Source organism: Rhopalosiphum maidis, chromosome 1 (genome assembly GCF_003676215.2).
Source record: "Rhopalosiphum maidis isolate BTI-1 chromosome 1, ASM367621v3, whole genome shotgun sequence".
NCBI classification, from domain to species: Eukaryota; Metazoa; Arthropoda; class Insecta; order Hemiptera; family Aphididae; genus Rhopalosiphum; species Rhopalosiphum maidis.
Genome location: NC_040877.1, coordinates 60,627,004 through 60,645,558, shown reverse-complemented (window position 1 = coordinate 60,645,558; position 18,555 = coordinate 60,627,004). Strand labels below are relative to the sequence as shown.

At 27.1% G+C, this 18,555-nt stretch overlaps 2 protein-coding genes across 3 annotated transcripts; one reads left to right on the top strand and one right to left on the bottom strand.

Moving 5' to 3' along the window:
• Positions 1 to 1,106: 1,106 nt before the first annotated feature.
• Positions 1,107 to 3,976, top strand: LOC113549337 (protein LZIC-like). The gene is made up of 5 exons (XM_026950589.1): positions 1,107 to 1,359; positions 1,587 to 1,722; positions 1,864 to 2,019; positions 2,136 to 2,277; positions 3,655 to 3,976. Exons 1-5 carry the CDS (start codon positions 1,271 to 1,273, stop codon positions 3,693 to 3,695), a joined length of 564 nt encoding a protein of 187 aa, XP_026806390.1. The 5' UTR covers positions 1,107 to 1,270; the 3' UTR covers positions 3,696 to 3,976.
• Positions 3,977 to 5,451: 1,475 nt separating this feature from the next.
• LOC113547769 (protein bunched, class 2/F/G isoform-like) lies at positions 5,452 to 15,519 on the bottom strand. 2 transcript variants are annotated; one of them, XM_026948254.1, is made up of 5 exons: positions 15,205 to 15,519; positions 13,738 to 13,901; positions 10,001 to 10,409; positions 8,286 to 8,497; positions 5,452 to 7,111 (listed from the first exon to the last, which is right to left on the bottom strand). In XM_026948254.1, exons 1-5 carry the CDS (start codon positions 15,375 to 15,377, stop codon positions 7,005 to 7,007), a joined length of 1,065 nt encoding a protein of 354 aa, XP_026804055.1. In that variant the 5' UTR covers positions 15,378 to 15,519; the 3' UTR covers positions 5,452 to 7,004. The 2 variants fall into 2 exon arrangements, with proteins under 2 accessions (XP_026804055.1, XP_026804056.1); XM_026948255.1 differs by having other exon boundaries at positions 8,286 to 8,494.
• Between the last annotated feature and the right edge of the window lie 3,036 nt (positions 15,520 to 18,555).

Genomic DNA, 18,555 nt, shown 5'->3' with positions numbered 1-18,555 from the left:
ATACAAAACTACAAATAAATTTATCCATTTGTTATATTTACTTGAAATGTTGTAATATATTTTGTACATTTTTGTAATTTTTACATTTTTAATAAGTATGTATACCCAATTCTAAATCATCGTCCGTCATTAAACTGCAAATAGCTAATAAGTCAATCGAAATATAATATATGCGCTGTATGTAATGTATATATATAAATATAAACCCAATAGATAACTATAACAATTTATGTCAATATTTTCATGTATCTTTTTTTTCTTATAGATCCATTGACTCATTGTACATGTATTATATGTATATGTAGACATCATATTATATAATATCTCAAATATCTGGTGTAATAGATAGGAATCGTTATTTGTTATGCCTTTAGAACGGATAAAATCCTCATGATCCTATCTATTATTTAATTACGTACACATACTTGTATTTTTTGGATGACGGTTGTTAGGCTCCAGTGGTGCTAGTGGTGGTCAAATGATTTTGTCACGGGAGAACGGACGTGACTGATTTTTGATGCACTACTTAATTGCATTTTTATATAATTTATGTTTATGCACTAAGCACTTATGTCTAATATCAATTTTTTAAATTAAGGTAAATTAGTACTTTATTTATAACAAGTGAAGAGTTTATGTTATTGAATATTCATGCGATTATCGAGCGGGGCAATTCCCATATATTTTGTATAAGCAACTAAATATTAATAATAATGATAGCCTTGTTCCTAGGATGAGTCTAGAATCTAGATAATAATCATATTATACGCTCATAGGCGTTGTTTTGAGAAAAAAATAAAACAAAATTATAATAATACATCAACATTATAGGTAGTACAATATATATTTATTTAATTGCTATAAATATTAAAAAAAAAATCCTCCGGTTTGACCATCACTGTTAGGCTCGCAAACTGCAAAAAAATTACAAATTTGAGATAGGTAGCCGTTAACATAGTATTATAATTTATAGTAATATCAACTCCAAGACTTGTTTTGACCGGTGATTGTTTTATCTCTGTGGTTTTTATAGAATATATTGATAACGATAGACCGAATAAAGCTGATTTGATAATATAATTTATCAAGTGATAAACTGACAACGACCGAAAACAACTTACTAAGAACTGACAAGTTTCTAAAATTTATTATTTAACAAGTCTAGAAATCACAATATTTTTACAACCGGTAGGAATTTAGCATATAAAAAATTAATTGTCTATAGATTTTAAAACAGTTTCCTTATCACATACTGTTAGACTTGTTCAAAATGTCTGACGAAAATGAAATGTTAAGAGAAAATCTACAAGCTCAATTGGAACGTTTAGTCCAACAACTTAGCGACTTAGAAGAATGCAGGTAAAATTGTTATGCATCATCTATAATACCCACATATTCCTATTAACTTAAATATTATTTGTCATAAAAATTATCATATTTCATAATGTTTTTAAAACATTTCAATGATTTTTAATCCATTGATATTATTGTTGTAGCAAATCCTAAGTATTTTCAATATCTGATACAAGAATATTGTTTAGAACAGTAGTTAGATTCTTTGTTTGAAAAATAAAATTATGTTACAGAAGTGACATGACTGATGATGAATATAACGAGTCAAAAGAAGACACCGTCGAACAACTAAAAGAATTTAACGATAGATTAAGTAAAATTACTGCTGGTGACATGACTATTCATGACAATTTGAGCATTATGCGTTTAGTTAGTATTAAATGTAATTGTAATAATATAATAGTACTTATTTCAATGATATAAAATACATTTTGTTAGTTAATTTTAAAAATAATCATTAATCAATAAAAGTAAGTAATTAACTGTGTATTATTTATGTTTTATACATAGGCAACTAGTGCAGCCATAACAAAAGCATTTCAAACACCTTCTGTCATTAAGATGTTTGCTAAGAATGAACCAAATGCACTCAAAGACAAACGCAATCAAATTGAAAGAGATATAAAATTAGGTAAATTGAGCTTGGAGGTTGGAAATCGACAAAAGGTTAGACTTATTTCTCTAAAAATAGATGTATACTTAAAATGTTTTTGTATTTGATATATTCAAATTAAATGTATTGGTATAATTGTTTCTTCTATGGCTTATTCTTTATTTAACAGCTTGAAGTGTTAACTGCGTTGAGACATCTTGGTAGTGAACTGACAGATAGTGATAAAATATTTATTCGAGAAGAAACAAGCAAACTTCAAAGCAGTGTGTTATCAAATGGTTTTAATATAACAGACTCATTAAATGGATTTGGTATGAATAATTCATTATTTAAATTTTAAATCACATAAATTGTATATGTATATAAGTATGGTATTTATCTCCAGTTTGAATTAATTAAATTTATTACTTTAATTGTTAAAGATGTATCTGAAATAAAACTAATATTAAACAATTTAAATTGTAAGATAATTTTTAACATAATATTAAGTATATATTTTTAGAATAATTGCTTCAAAATATTGTTGTTAATAATTTTTAGAATAAATAGTTTAGGTCTGATATTAATATTAAAATTAGTTTAATATCACAAGTAATAAATATTCATATATATGTTTTTGTTACATGTTTTACTTTCCAGAGATTTGTCTTTATTTATTTATTCATTAACAATTATACTTTTGTTATAATTTTCTCGTATTCCATTACTTCTGAACCATAAAAGGTTTTTTTTTTGCAAGACATTCAGATGTGAGTTTGATTTTGTTATAAACTTTATATCTTTCTTATATGTTGCATATTTTTTAAATATTATTCTTTTTATATTATCGTAAAATATACAACACTTTTAGGTTATTTTATAACAAACTATATGGGATGATGCAATACACTTTAAACAATAATTTTGTGTTCAAAACATAAATTAAGTTATCATATTTATAACAAAAAATAAACACTCGAGATAATCTATAAACAATTTTATACTGGTCACAAATTAATGATTATAAAATAAAAAAAATTATTAGTGGTTGTAAAATTAACTAAAGTGATTATTAAAAATATTAACTAAATACAGAGTTATTTTGTAAAAAAATTTAATATTTTTAAGTTTATTGGAGTTTGTTGTTCATTTCATAAAATCTATATGGCCAAGTCGCTATTACACAATTTTAATAATTTATTATGTACCCAATTTAACTTTGTTAAGTAACCGTAAAGTAAGTTAATAAATTTGTATTTTTTTAATAAATTATTTATTTTTATAAGCTACGTTCAGCAAAACAATTTTCAATATAAATTATAAAATACCACTATTATTAAAAATTATCAGTGAATAATTGACTGGGCCACTAGTTTTAATAACTTAAAAAAAAAAAATAACTTTTCCTGCAAAAATAATATTTAATAATAATTTACAATATCATAACATAAGGCTATATAGTAAAATATCTACTCAGATAATGAAAAAAATATATAGATAATTACAGTAATGGTATAATTATTAATTAAATTTAGGTATAAGAAAACAAATTTGTAATTACAATAAGAAAATAATAATATAAGTATACATAATAGACATGAATTAAAAAACAACTATGATTTTTAGCTTTATTTTTATATTTTAGCTATAAGTAGTAAATACTTATAGATTAATATGTACACAAAAAATAACAATGTTTTTTTTTTCAGATTTCAATATGTTTTTGAAACTGGATGACTCTACAATGTAAACAACGCTTATTTAATGTTAATATTACACCAACTACTAACCAGTGTGGTAATGAATTATATTTTTTGTATGATTAATTCTTGTACATGTATTTACATAGTCCTAATTTATATTGACCAAATTTTCAATGTTTAATTATAAAAGACTTGTACATTATATGCTAATACTTATGTGTTATTTGTAAATATTTGTGAATTTTATTTAAAAAAAATATTAAATAGTTTTAATATTTTATTACCCTAAGAAATGTAATTTAAAAATAAAAGTAATAATTTAACTAAAGCTGTGCAATTCCAAATTTATATTAAAAAACATCTGTTATACTGTGTAGAATATAATTATATAATTTAAATTTATTTGCCATATAATATACCTAAGAATATCATAAAGTCATGTTTATTATATAACTTTTATTCTCTTTGTTTAATATTTTTGAAATCAATGGTCTAAAATTGTGGTAGGTAATTTAAGTTTGAGACCACTAACCTATGAATTATTCATAGTTGGTACTCCAGGTTTTCAATGTCAGACGTAAATTGTATAAATTGTCAATGTGACAATTCTTAAAGTAATTTATTATTTATGACTTGTGGGCACTTGATTCCATTATTAATCTTAGTCATATGTGAATGTTAATTATTTTCTTAAGATCAATGTTTACTTAAAAAAAATACTTATCTTTATTAAGTTAGGTGCAGTTACGGTATATATTTTTTAATCCAACATTTTAATACGATATAACTACATTTAAGATTCTAAGTAGAGCGATGAATGTATTAATAATTTTATAATGATGTGTTTTCTATTGTGTACGCAATAGTTGATAAGTAGTCAATAAATTTCTTCAATTTTCAATTTTGTGATTTGGTTTTGGATAGCAAATTGGATTTAGTTTGTACTTTAGAGAAGAAAAAAATGTTCAATACTTTTTTTTAGTCAGGAAAAACAAACAAAAATGTGATAACCGTGTATACAATTAATCAGTAATTATATAATTAAACATTTAAAAATTCTACTGGAAATGTAAACTAATTTTTTTATGACTGTTTGAATTTAAAATTTTTACTACTAATATTCATTAGTATTTTATTTTAATTCAAAAACAAATTATCTTAAATACAAAAGTTTCACAACCTAAATTCAGATTTAACATACCTTTAAGGCTATAACAGTGACCTACTCGATACCCAATGTATAACAAAGTGATACCCACATGCCTAATTTTTCTATGTGATTTTATTATATCGTACTTTTTTACTTAAAAAATAAAGTCTGGTAATTGTATTTATGTTGAATTATTAAGATAATAAATTATATTTTGTAGGATTCACTGGCTGAAGAACAGTATTAAGACTTTTTTATTTAAATATTATGATTTAATACATTTCTCTAATAGTTGTATATTGTACTTATTTATTTTGTGTTTGTGTTTGATACAAGATATAACTTAAAAGTAGTTAGCTATTAGGGTCTAGGTTAGGTTAGCAAGTTATGGTTAATATAAAAAAGTGAACATTACATTGGCATTTATGCCATATATTGTAAAATATTAATGCTGTAAAAAATGTTTAAGTCCAATATTCAAACTGTCGACATAATGATCTGACAATTTTACATTAAATTTCATTACCTATTTAAATAATAAATCACTTATAATAGGTGTTATTAAAATGTATATTAAGATTATAAAAAAAAAAAATAACTTGAACATTACAATAAATTGAATAGTAAATAATAATTAAAATTATCTCGCCAAAGTCTAAGTATAATTGATTAAACATGATACTTATAAACAGGTTTCGGTGATGTTTCATTATTTGAATACATTTATAATGTGTAATCTTTGAATATTGTCTATTTTCATTTGATTTGATCTTATACAATTTTTTTTAAATTTATTTTAAATAATATATAAGTACCTCAAATGGTAACCACATATTCAGTGTAATAGGTATATCGTATATGTTTTGAATTATTCAAACCAAATAATAAATACCAGTCATGAATATGAATCAATTATATTTGTACTTGTTACTGTCTTATAGTCATATTTCATATTTATCTACTATGTCATTCCAGATCAAACAGTTTCACTCTTTTGCTAAAAATGTCAATATATTATGCAATATTTTAACCTTGTTTAATATTTGTAACCAATTGAGGAAACAAATATAATATTATAGATTTTTTGGAGCGTTATTAATGCTTCAAAAAGTGATTCACAAAGCAACAAAAAAAAAAAAAAACACATATTATTGTAAAATAAATAACTTTATCTTTGGCAGTCAGGAACTATTAAGCCAGGTTATTAAGTAGGTAACAACAATGTTTTAAATGTACAAATTATAAATTAGGTATGTTGTAAAATAAATATATTGTATTTTATAACACTATGAGTGGTGATAATATTTTAGTTAGGTATTAAAATTAATTTTAGCTTATAATTTATAATGACCAATAAATAGTTATTAATTTTATTTTCATAAAGTATACTATTAGCACTTAAAGGGATTCATCCATACCTACTTTTTTTTGACAAATATATATATCTATATTTTGTTTTTGGTCCACATTCCTATCAATAAAACTATAAAAGTTTATTTTAGTTCTATTATTCCACTTCTATACGTTTTAACTAAATTTTATTGTCTCTTTAAATTTGATTTTAAAATGTAAAAATTGAATAATTTTTAATTATTATAATTATACGGAATTATGGAATCATGAAAATAAAAACGGGGATGAACAATTTTAATAAGATTAAATTAAATACTATAATGAATATGTTTTCAGATTTCTTAACATAATAGTATAATATTTAGTTTTATTGATACGATTCACAAAAAAATGGTAGATTAAAAATATTACTACGATTTTTTAATGAAAAATATATCTTTTGACCACAAGTTGATCAGTTGGTAATATTATGTGCGTGCGTTTGCTGCAAGTTCTAGTAATTTTTCAACATGCATGAACGCACTTAAATATTGCCTATATTGTACTCCTTTTAAACGGTTGATAACGAATCCCCTTAAAATAGTAAATACCATTATTATTATAACATATAAGTAAGTAAGTAATTAATAAGGATCAAAACGTCTACAATATGCAGTCTCCTTTTTTTTATCTTTTAAGAAAGTACCTATTGCACATTCCCTTATATTATAACTAAAAATGTATTAATCGATATAATAAAATATTAACAGTGAATAAAATCCCTAAAACAAAAATAATATACATATTTGTATGTAATATACACAGTGATAATTTTAAACGACGATCAAAGTGTCCGCCAGTATTCAAGTTAATTTTAGTTGTTTACGTTGTCAGGAATCGAGTAAGACGTCAAGACACCTCGCCTATTGGGATTCACGCCCAAATTCTCCCAGTTGATCCACGAAAGTCTAGCTGTTAGATCTGTGGGAATAAAAAAAACAATTTATCATCCATACATTTAATAGGTATACTTAAACAATAAAGCTTACAAATTAAAACCTAAATTTTAACTAAAATAACTTATTAGAGTATAATATTTAACATTGTTTTTGAGGTCGTTAAGTCGTATAGGATTATTTTTTCTGCAACAGGTTGTGAACTTCAAAGACTAGTATAATCCAAATTTATATTACAATTTGAGTAAATTCAGGTTTATCAAAGTACAAAGACGAAAGTTTAATGGTTAACGATTACGTTTAGTTTTTATGTGGTTTTTTATCGAGGTAGATTACTAGGTAGGTATTTAACATTATTATGTTCAGGGATAACATTGTTGTTGATAGATAGGAAAATACTATTAGTTGAGCCTAGAGTGAACAAGGTTGTCTGGCTAGATTTGGTTTCATTTATTTTTATTCTCCAAAAAAGGAACCAGCTTTGGAGATTTACCTAATAGATGATCCCGAAGTCGTTTTGAGGATTATTCAAGGTCTGGGTGGGAAGAGATTATAGTCGTATCATCGTCGGAGGTAGCAAAATATCTACCTAATATAAATGTCATCTAAGTGAAGTACATTTGAGGTAAAAATGTTGTAGAGGATAGAAGTTAGTATACACTACTTCCTTGAGGATTACCTCAAGAGGATTACCTTGTGTATATAAAATATTATCTGTGCTGCAAATTTGTGACTAGTTTGAAAAGACTTAGGCGTGAAAATTTTGTAAAGACGTCCCTCTGTCCACACCCGATCAAATATCTGCGCAACGTCGAGAAAGACTGTCTCACAATGACTTTGTTTCAAGGGAGGATGAGATGAAAATTAAAATTCATATTAATCATGCGACATTTTAATAGGTATAGGAGTATTATAGGATGCTACACGGTATTGTAGTTGTCTCACAAGCGCGTAATATAACAATATATAGTATGAATGTTCAGTTTAATTCAGTCTTCTTATAGTTTTCAATATCTTCATATTAAAGTGAAGGTGTCAAAAATTGTTAAAGTTATAAAGTTACAACATTATCAATGTTCACTCTGCAGGAGTTTTTTTGATATATCAATACTAAAATTATTTGTGACTGCGAAGTTTTTAAAAACTGCAATAAAATATTTTCACGCATAAATCGTATAATATATGGACATCATACTGACCGCTGGTGTTCCATTCAGCGCGTTCAGGTGTCCGTTCGCCGCTTAGACATCGTTGGACATAAGTGAGTGGGTCGCAGTCGGCCGACAACACTTCGCGCAACAGCGCAATATACGCGATTGCCAGGCGGAGAGTGTCGATCTTGCTGAGCCGCTTTTCGTACGGGAACGTGGGCACATGACCGCGGAGCTCGTCGAACGCCGAGTTGATGCTGCTAAACACCAAACGATTCATTATAATAAAATATAGTAAGTGACCGCGAACGTCGTTTGTCAGTATTTATGATTATAACTACGGGAACTCAACATGCGTTTATATACATTAGGTGTATTGAAAAATGTTTTGGAATTTCGCGCAAGATTGTGTGGCAGAACGTAAATTAAAAATTTTTAAATTTGAGGATGCTGGCTTATTAAAAAAATCACAAAAAAAAAACGTTTACTAAATAAAGTTTACTAAATAAATATAAAAATAACTTAATATTATACTGTAGGTGGTAGGTCTGTAGCATATCTGCATGATTATTTAAATATACCTAGTATAGGCATACTTACCTAACCTACGGTATACTTTAATTATTTAATCTTTACTTATGCAATTAATTTTATTATATAATACTAATAATTTAAGCAATTCATTGTTATTATTGATTTTGGTATATATTAACCGATAATTTATGACAAAATAACACTTTAAACAGCTGCAAATATTTACTTTTGTTTTTGAACATCTTACTTTAATTTATACTATGATGTACTTACATTAGTTATACCTGCTGGCTACTATACCAGAGATTCTAAAAATTACAGTACTACAGTAAATACACGTACCACTAGTGGTACGGGAAATCAATTAATCAATAATTTATGTAAATACCTGTATCATAGCGATATGTGCTAATTCTACCACCAAATAATAACTAAATATGTACAATTATAGTGGCTGTTATTTAAAAATATAATAGAAATAAATATCAGTTTTTAACATTTTACTGATTTGTCGTTTTGAATGGTTTTATTTTAATCTTTAGCTGTACACGACTGTTACATAATAGTAATTATAATACGTGATAATTGTGATACAACAAAATATCTAAAACAACCGAATAGTATTGAATAAAATATTAAATAAGTATGTGATATAGCCCCGTACGAAAAATGTTAAACGCGACGTAAATGAATGATTTTGAACAAATATAGAATATAGGTCTAAAGTTTATCCAATTATAATAATAATATTATTACAAAATATCTGTGGCCCATGGAAGATGGAAGCTCTATATAAACAAAATATTAATCGTTTTTCGAAAAAAAACCTGTGTTAGATCCTCTTAAAATACTAATTTTGCAAAATCGTTTCATATTGCGCACTGACATTTACTATCAAAATTCCAAGTCTATAGCTTTTATAGTTTAGTTTCCACATTGATTCACTGCCGATCAGGACAAATCCTTTAAATTATAGAGAGATGATATCAATGATATCATTATTATTATGTAAACTTGCACAGTATCAACTATATTTAATATAGCTACAATATTCATCTAATCAACTGTGTTGTGTGTGTGTTTCTAAAAATATAAAAAAGTCGTTTCAGTGCATGTCGGCCAAGGAGTCCCCGATTTTTGACTTAATCGCGTAAAATATGATCGCTGTGCGAATTCGACCCGCCCTGGCGATGGTGTTTACGCGCGCGTGCGCCGCGTCAGGGTCTTACATTTTGACCGGTGTGGGCCTATCCGCTGCCCGAGTCGGCGCCAGGTCTGACCTCAACATTCGTCTACGTTCCCGTATGTTGGCCGCTTGCCTCTGCACCCTGTACCCGCCACCTCCACTGCCTCCGCCACCGCCGATGCCGCCCGCGCCTTGTGCGTCCACAATCGTCGCTGCCGCCATTCCCGTCGGGGCGTTGTGATGGTGATGGTTATGATGGTTATGACCATTTCCGTTGCTGTTATGGTGATGGTGATGATGGTGACCGTGGTGATGGTGGTGATGATGATGGCCCGCACTACCATTACCGTGGTTAGCGGTGCTTCCAGAATAGTAACCGTCCGCCACCGCTGCCGCCGCCACCGCCACCATATTGTGACGGCCCATTGAACCGGGCGACGACAAGTCGGCACCTGATGGCAAACGATCATTATTAAATAAAACTTATAATCCATTAAATTTCATGGATATGGGAATCAAAATAAACAAAAATGTTGGTATAAATAACAATAATAATAATAGCAATGATAATACAATAATTGTGGATCTCGGAATTATATTTCAGGTATTTAAAATTAATTGTCTTATATCGGAGTAGCTATACACGACGGTCGTAGTACGCCGTGTTTTCAAAAACGCGGGTCGGCTTGCGTTTTCCGCCGCGGATTAAAACGCGGCGTATACGCCTGTCGAGTATATAGCTACTCCGATTTAGGTACCTAAGACAATGCATTTTGAATTCGACGGAAAACGCGGTGGAAAACGCGGCGGGATACGCCGTGTATAGCCCCGGCCGAAACTCACAACTCGGGGATGGTTGATAAATTATTGTACTTATTATTTATATATATATATCTACCATAACACGTACAAATATTTATCTTAAGAACAAATAATTAAAATAAACAAAAAAAAAATTGTTATGATAAATAGAAATCTAATATCTGAGTACGTTTATGTTTCCAGTGGTAGACTATTAGTCATCTATTATATAATTCAATAAAATTATTATACTTCCTCATTTTATATTATTTTCTATCATCGGCGTATAAAGTATATATTTTGGGGGAGGGGGTTATTTTATTAATTTTCGAGGCAATTTCGCAAAGTATGCAACGTTTCTCGTACCAACAATTAATTTCGGCGGAGGTAGGGGGGTTGAACTCCAAACCTACCCCCTATATACACCAATGTGTTCCATCTCATAATGGTAACTTATTAGTTATTACTTATTTCATACCTAATGGCTATAAAGTATTAAGTAGTGTAATATAATCGTTGTATACGGTACACCCCATATTTTATATATTTTAATATAGTTTATAATTGTTTACGAATACTATAGAGTGAGTGCACATACCTATATTCATACATTCCATACATTCCACACATTCTTAGGTGTGCGCAGACTCCGGTTTAAGAAGCAGCATAAAAATAATCCGACCCATTTTCCAGATTTGCCATGATTCCAGTTCATAATTTAACTTTTTTTATTTTAGGAAAGTAATAACTTAAGTACTCAAAATTAAAATTGTTTATTGGTTGGTTTGATTAAGTTTTATTGAACAAAATTAATTTTTCAGGAACTCAAATTTATTTTTAGATTTGTTATTATTATTATTAATATTATGATAATATAATTATTATAATATTTTGCGATAATAATTATATAATTTCAAATTATAGTTCCAGAAAACGGAGATAAATATATTATTGAGTTTATATTTTACAGCTGTAGTAGATAATTTTATAATCTAAAATTATTTGTTTTCTATAATGCACACAAATTATTTATTTGTGATAACTGATAATATAAACTTATGGTGATACAATTTATTGAAGCTCATAATTAAATATTTTATGTTGTTTCTGCCGCCCCTGTACGCACGCCTATGATAATATTATTGAGTATAGAAGTTTTCTTTTAGCAGTAATAATAAATATCTTTTCTATATCTATAAGTAGACAACGCATAATATATTTGTGACATTTGTGTAGGTATATTACATTAGAACTAGTAGAAGTAGTGTCAATGGACGCGTCTTTAACGTAGCGTTGCCTCATAAAGTATTCTATATGTTAAACTATTTACTCATTATATTATTCTGTGACTCTGTGTACACAGATTGTAAATATCTTTTATAAATAAAAAAAAAGTATACTATTACGCTATTAGTTTTGTACATAATAGTTTATTATTTTTTAATTACCAACATCCGGTACTCTTTATAATTGGATATACTATTTTACCGTGATTCTAAAGTTACTTAAAATACTTGGTCTCAATAGGTATAAAGTAGGGTACCTACAAGTCCGTATATAGTGTATATATTTAAAAAAAAATCTATTTTTTATATTTAAGCCACATATGCAAAAAATTATCAGTTAATTGATAATTGCGTTTTTACTTTATTAATTTTATTATTAAAATGGACTGACATAAAATGTAAAAGATTTAAACTTAAAGTTTATCTTAACCTTAAGTAATAACTTAAAGTTAATCTTTTATATTATCCGTGGTAGTATGTTGACTTTTTGGCGATATTACAATTGTATAGCAATTTATAAGTACTTTAAAGTTTCAATATCTTGATATAATTAGTGAAAATATAATATAAATATCATTATTCATTATAATATATTATATAATACGTTTAAAATTATCATTGAACCTAACAATTTACATTATATACAAAAAAATACAAAACACGCTACAGGGGGCTACTGCATTATATATGCATTCCGTATTTTTACCGCAAGCGTATTGTGCACGTGCAGCATATCCGAGACCAAGTTCAAAAATAGATAAATGATAACTAGACACATAACATCAGCGTTAAATTCACCAATTTTTATTCTGCATGCATTTCCTAATTTATAATGAGAGGGAGTCAAGAAATCATATACGGGTTGTAAAACAATACTCTTGCGCTAAATGGACGATCAAAGAGCCGAAAATGGAATATATAATATTATTCTATATAGATATCGTTTTCAACAATAAAATATATATCATATATCATGATTTTTTATTATTTTAGAATACAATATGAACACGACAATAGATATAGTAGAACAAAAGATAATTATGTAGGTATACATGAGCATGATGATTACTTCTAAGTATAAGATTATATTAAACGTCACTGATGATGGGGCATGTTATACCTAGCTATATTCTATATAACTATACATGTATACTCAACAGAAGGGCAACAAATGACATTGCCTGAACAATGGTAAATGGTTATATGCTTATTAAAAGTAATAATTGATATCTATAATAATGTATTTGTCGATCTTTAACAAACATAATATTGTATCTTGTATTCTTGTATTTAACTACTGCAGTCGAGGCCGGTCTGATAAGTATGTGTAGATGTTCAAAATTTTGATTTATTATATGTTATTATCAGAAAAAAAAATGTTGATGCAGTAAGCGGGGCAGTCTATAAGTAGCATGTATGTATTTAAAGTATTTAGAGTAATGTATTAACGGTTACTTGTTAACTCAATGGTTTTTTTTAGATGATTATAATATTATAATTATTAATTTATAGTAGGTGGCTATATTATTAGAAGATTTGCCTGATTTTTAATATTGTTGTTTCATATTTGCATCGATGATTTTATAGGATCGATCATTTTCCATCCCAATATTTTCTAAGTATAATATAACAAATATCTTATTTATCTGTTAATTTTATTAAAATTAGCGTTAATTATATTATGAATGTTTACCTTGTCTTATCGAAGTCCCTACGAAACTGTGGTTGACAGATCGGTAAGTGCAGCTGGGTTGACTGGAATCTTCGCCATCACTGCAGCTGTCGTCATCCTGCTGCTGCTGCGTTTGACACGAGTTGTTGGATAACATAAAATCCTGTGTGAAAGTTGAAGTCTTACTGAAATTAGAAACAAGAATTAGAGTCAAGTGCTGAATATTCTGTTAAAGCATATTATCTCGTTGGTACCTGTTGGTAAATAAATGCCGTTTGGAATCAACAATATTATAAAACGTCAATTATTATTCATTTTCAATTATCGTGATAAGCGCGTTTATTTATTTTAATTCGTTTATGGTACATAAAAAAGTTAGAGCATTTGTGTTATGTACAACTAGTATCAAACACTAAAACACTAAATGATATAATTCATAATTAATTATGGTATTTCTATATGAGAACTTTAGGGTGAGTTCCAAACAGTTTAACAGTTATAGATCCATTATAAAAAAAAAAATACTATTAAAAATAGATACTTTTAAAAAAATGTTTAAAAAATACTTTAACAAAAATGTTGTACAATGATATGAATATACGTAACTACCAGTAAGAAAATTATTTTACAAAGCTTCGGTAGATATCTACATAATTAAAAATATACTTATGTTTAAAATTGAATACAAATACAATACTAGATACATATTATTGTTTTAATTATACAAGAAAAATATATTATAATATTGTTATTTGCATTATATATAAGCTGAATTTGTATTTCAAATTGTTATCTCAAGATCTCCCACACGAAAAATTATCATGTTCAGTTTAACCGATTATACTCTTGAAGAATAAAATAATAATACAGTGGAACCTCGATAACTCAAATAGGTTGGGGGCAAAAATAAAATTCGAGTTATCGAAAATTCGACTTATAGACGTTCGAGTTATCAAGGTTTCACTGTATACATTTAATGTTAATATTAATTCTAATTTTTTTTTTCATACTGAAATTTTTTTCACATACCACCGATTGAAAATCAATGCGTTAAAGTAAAATATAAAAATATTTTCCTGTATTACAGCATTAATGTAATTGTGGTGGAAAAAATAGGAAGATTCAATTATATTTATTAAGCGATAGTAATAATATCACCTACTCGTATGTACATAATTATATCTGAAAATATGTGTTATTTATTTATTTTGGATTCTAAGTGAAATTAATTTATTAATTACTATAGGTACATTAGCTAACATAATTTTACTTGTTACACAAATTTTTTTCTATTTTATTATTTTATACATTATATGTTAGAATGATTTATAATCTATTAGTACTTTACTATAAGCATTTAATATTATAAATTGTATGTTTATTTAATTTGTTAATATGTTAATTTTATAATGATCACTATAAAATAAAAAATACAATTCCTAAGTTATTTTTAATGAAATCTGTACTCATATTTAATTATATACTTACTTATAACAGAGTGACGGTGACGATGATGAAGAATCAGCTTTAGTGGTTACAACGTGGCCGCCACTTCTAAGTAAATCGGGTGATTGTTGCTGGTGCTGTTGCTGTTGTTGATGATGATGGTGAAAACCGTAAATGTTGTGCATGTCCGGTGACGGCGTCATTGAATGGTTCATAATAATAATAATTTTATTGCTGATTGGTTAGTCGTATCAATCGCAATATAAGAAGACATTAAAACAAAATAATTTCTAAGTGAACAATTTTGAGTGAGATTTAACCTAACTACAAATTTGTCCAGTTTGGGTGAGCGTGGTCCAACGACTAACTGATATTCAGACGGCGGAGACCTATTTAAAATCATTGCTCGTCCCTTGCGCTTGGAGCTCACCCCATTTGGGCGGAGTCAAAGCATTACACAGGAAAATGGCGGACCATCCCTTCGTTGAATTAATCGTGTCTGTATCTGAAAGCCTGACTACTGCAGGTTATTTCTTTCAATTTCTGTATTTAATTTATAGTCGGACGGTAGAACAAAAAACATAGTTTTTTCCAAATAATTAACAAATTATAGTAAGCGAAAAAGAAAAACAATCCCATATCCTTGTACAAAAAAATACTTTCTGAAATTGATAATTGCAGATTTTTTAATGTATATTTTGTTCAAATAATGTTAAAAAATATTCGTTTAATCGTAATATAAACATTATAGACACGTACAAAAAGAAAAAATAACTATGCAAATATTACAAACAATCTAGGACATGATTTATTGGAGTTATACGTACTAAATACAATAAACTAATGAACATTTTTTTTGTATTTACCATTTTTATGATTAAAAAATAAAAATAATTACTCAATATTTGTTGAAGTGTAAATTTTTTGAAAGTCAAAATTCATTTCTCATTCTGATTATTTTAGTGACTAAATTATAGTTATAATAATAATATAATTTATTCGGATCATTTACAAATATTCTCTAGTTTAAGAGTGCTTGTATAACACTGCTGTAGTATAACTACTATAGCGAATTTTCTGTCAACTCTGCAAAGAATAAAAGTTTTATGACGTACATAGTAAATGATATTCAATATCATAAAGTAAGTGATGCCTATGACGGAAGTTCAAAATAAAGACAACAAAAAATACTTTTAAAATATTCCTGTATGGGATATGACAATTGTGTTATTTACTGCATTTAGTAATAAATAATGACTACAAAATATATAGGTAATGCATTCATTTTGTGATTGACAAATTCTTATTAAATTTTAATATTTTATGAACCATAAAACTAAAAGCATATATTGAGTTCAACGAATTGTCCAATAGAAGTATATCGGTTACATAATATAATATATAATGTATATTACCTGTATATAGGAGTATTTATTTTTTGTTAGCTGCAGCGAAATTAAAAAAAAACATTGAATATCATCTTTTAAATTACTCATTCCAAAAATCTTTCTTCGAAACTAACTACTTGCAATCATACACAATTATTTCTTAACTAGGATTCTTTATCTAAGTCTATCACACTTAGTTCTAAAATTTGGTAAAATAAGTAGTTTTATGATCGAGGACGTGCACCTAGAAGCCAGAATTTTGCATTTTTTATTTTTAAAAACTAGGGACAGGAATTTGTTAGCTCAAGAAAAATAAATATTTATTTTTATTTTTATAAGGTTTTATTGCTTACAGCAAATAAAATAGTTATTATAATTAGATGCATAATTTTGGACCTATATTTTATATTTGGTCACATCACACCAAATAATTATGTTAAAAGTCTATACAGTTTACCTTTAACGGGGTAAAAGAGAGTAAATCCATTGGAAATGCCGTGCAGAATTAGCCAGTATAAACTATAAATATCTATCCCAGACTCGTACATAACTTACATTCTGTATTATCATGGAATTCATATGAGCATAACTATTTTTGATTACTTTAAAAAATGAATAGTACCTAATAATAATTTGGCCTGCTACATAATATATAATATATATGTATATATCGTACGCGTGTTAAGGTAGTCTTGTTTCATCGCTTGATCCGTATGTGTTATCGATATACAAAAACATATTATATTAAATATTTTATTCCAATAAACATTAATTTTTACTCAATTTAACTAAGTAAACACTTCGTCAGTTATCTAATATCATTAGCATAAAAATCCTTTCACATTTCCACATTTGGTATTGATCTGTCACTAATATACCTACACCAGCCACACTACACCGGAGATATATAATAAGTAATCTTATCAATGTTATTATACTCTATACATTAACTTATTTATACACAGAATATGTAATACCTATACTTAATGATATACCTAACTAAGTATATTTTATAATACTATATTTTTTGATATTACTATTAAAGTAATTTATTTTACTATTTGTAATACATTAGGCTGAATTAATTTTTGTCGATAACATTAGCTTTGAAAGTATAATTATGTATGTAAAAGTTCCTAAAGTTTCTTATACCTATATCGGCTATATGCTATATCACCAATAGATAATCGAGTTCAAGAAAAAGTTTAACTAGCCTATATATTGCTCATTAAATTGTGTAAATTATGTAGATTATGTAGATTATGTATTTAATGTAATACAATATAATATGTATAATAAAGTTTGTACCTGTTACATAAAATATTTTGTTTTTCAACAACTTCTATTAGATATTATATACTTTATCGATATTTAAAATATTTTTGTAAACAATGGATATCTGTCTAATATTATTGCTTTATTGCGAATTGTTCATAGTATATTATAATAAAAAATAAATATTGAGAAAAAATAATATCAGATTTTCCAAGCACTACCCAATGCACTACATATAATATATATATAGAAAGAGAAGGAGATTATAAAACGTAGGCACACCCACTCCACAAGTCGTGCATTTGACACATACCATAAAATAAACTCTCCGTTAGTATATTATATAGGTATATAGTGGTTGTGGTATGTATACGCAAGTCGGATGGTATATAAGGGCGGCGGTGAATCGACCTGTCACACGCACACCGACCAATCAGATACGGTACTGCGTAGCAGAAAAGTTGTAGATCAATATACACAAATACACTTTAAATTTTAATGAATAAGTGGATATTTTAACAGTGTATATCGTACATCTTAAACGTATATTGTGTATAAGTCCTTTATGGAATTAAGTGTTAAAATTGTCTTTATTAAATAAATATTTGGAAAAAAAGATTTTTGGTTCATAAAAATGATTTTACTAGTCGAAAAATAGATCATGATTTATGAAACTTATTAAAAATAATTACTCTACTTCACCAAAATATTATGGATGAAATAGTTAACA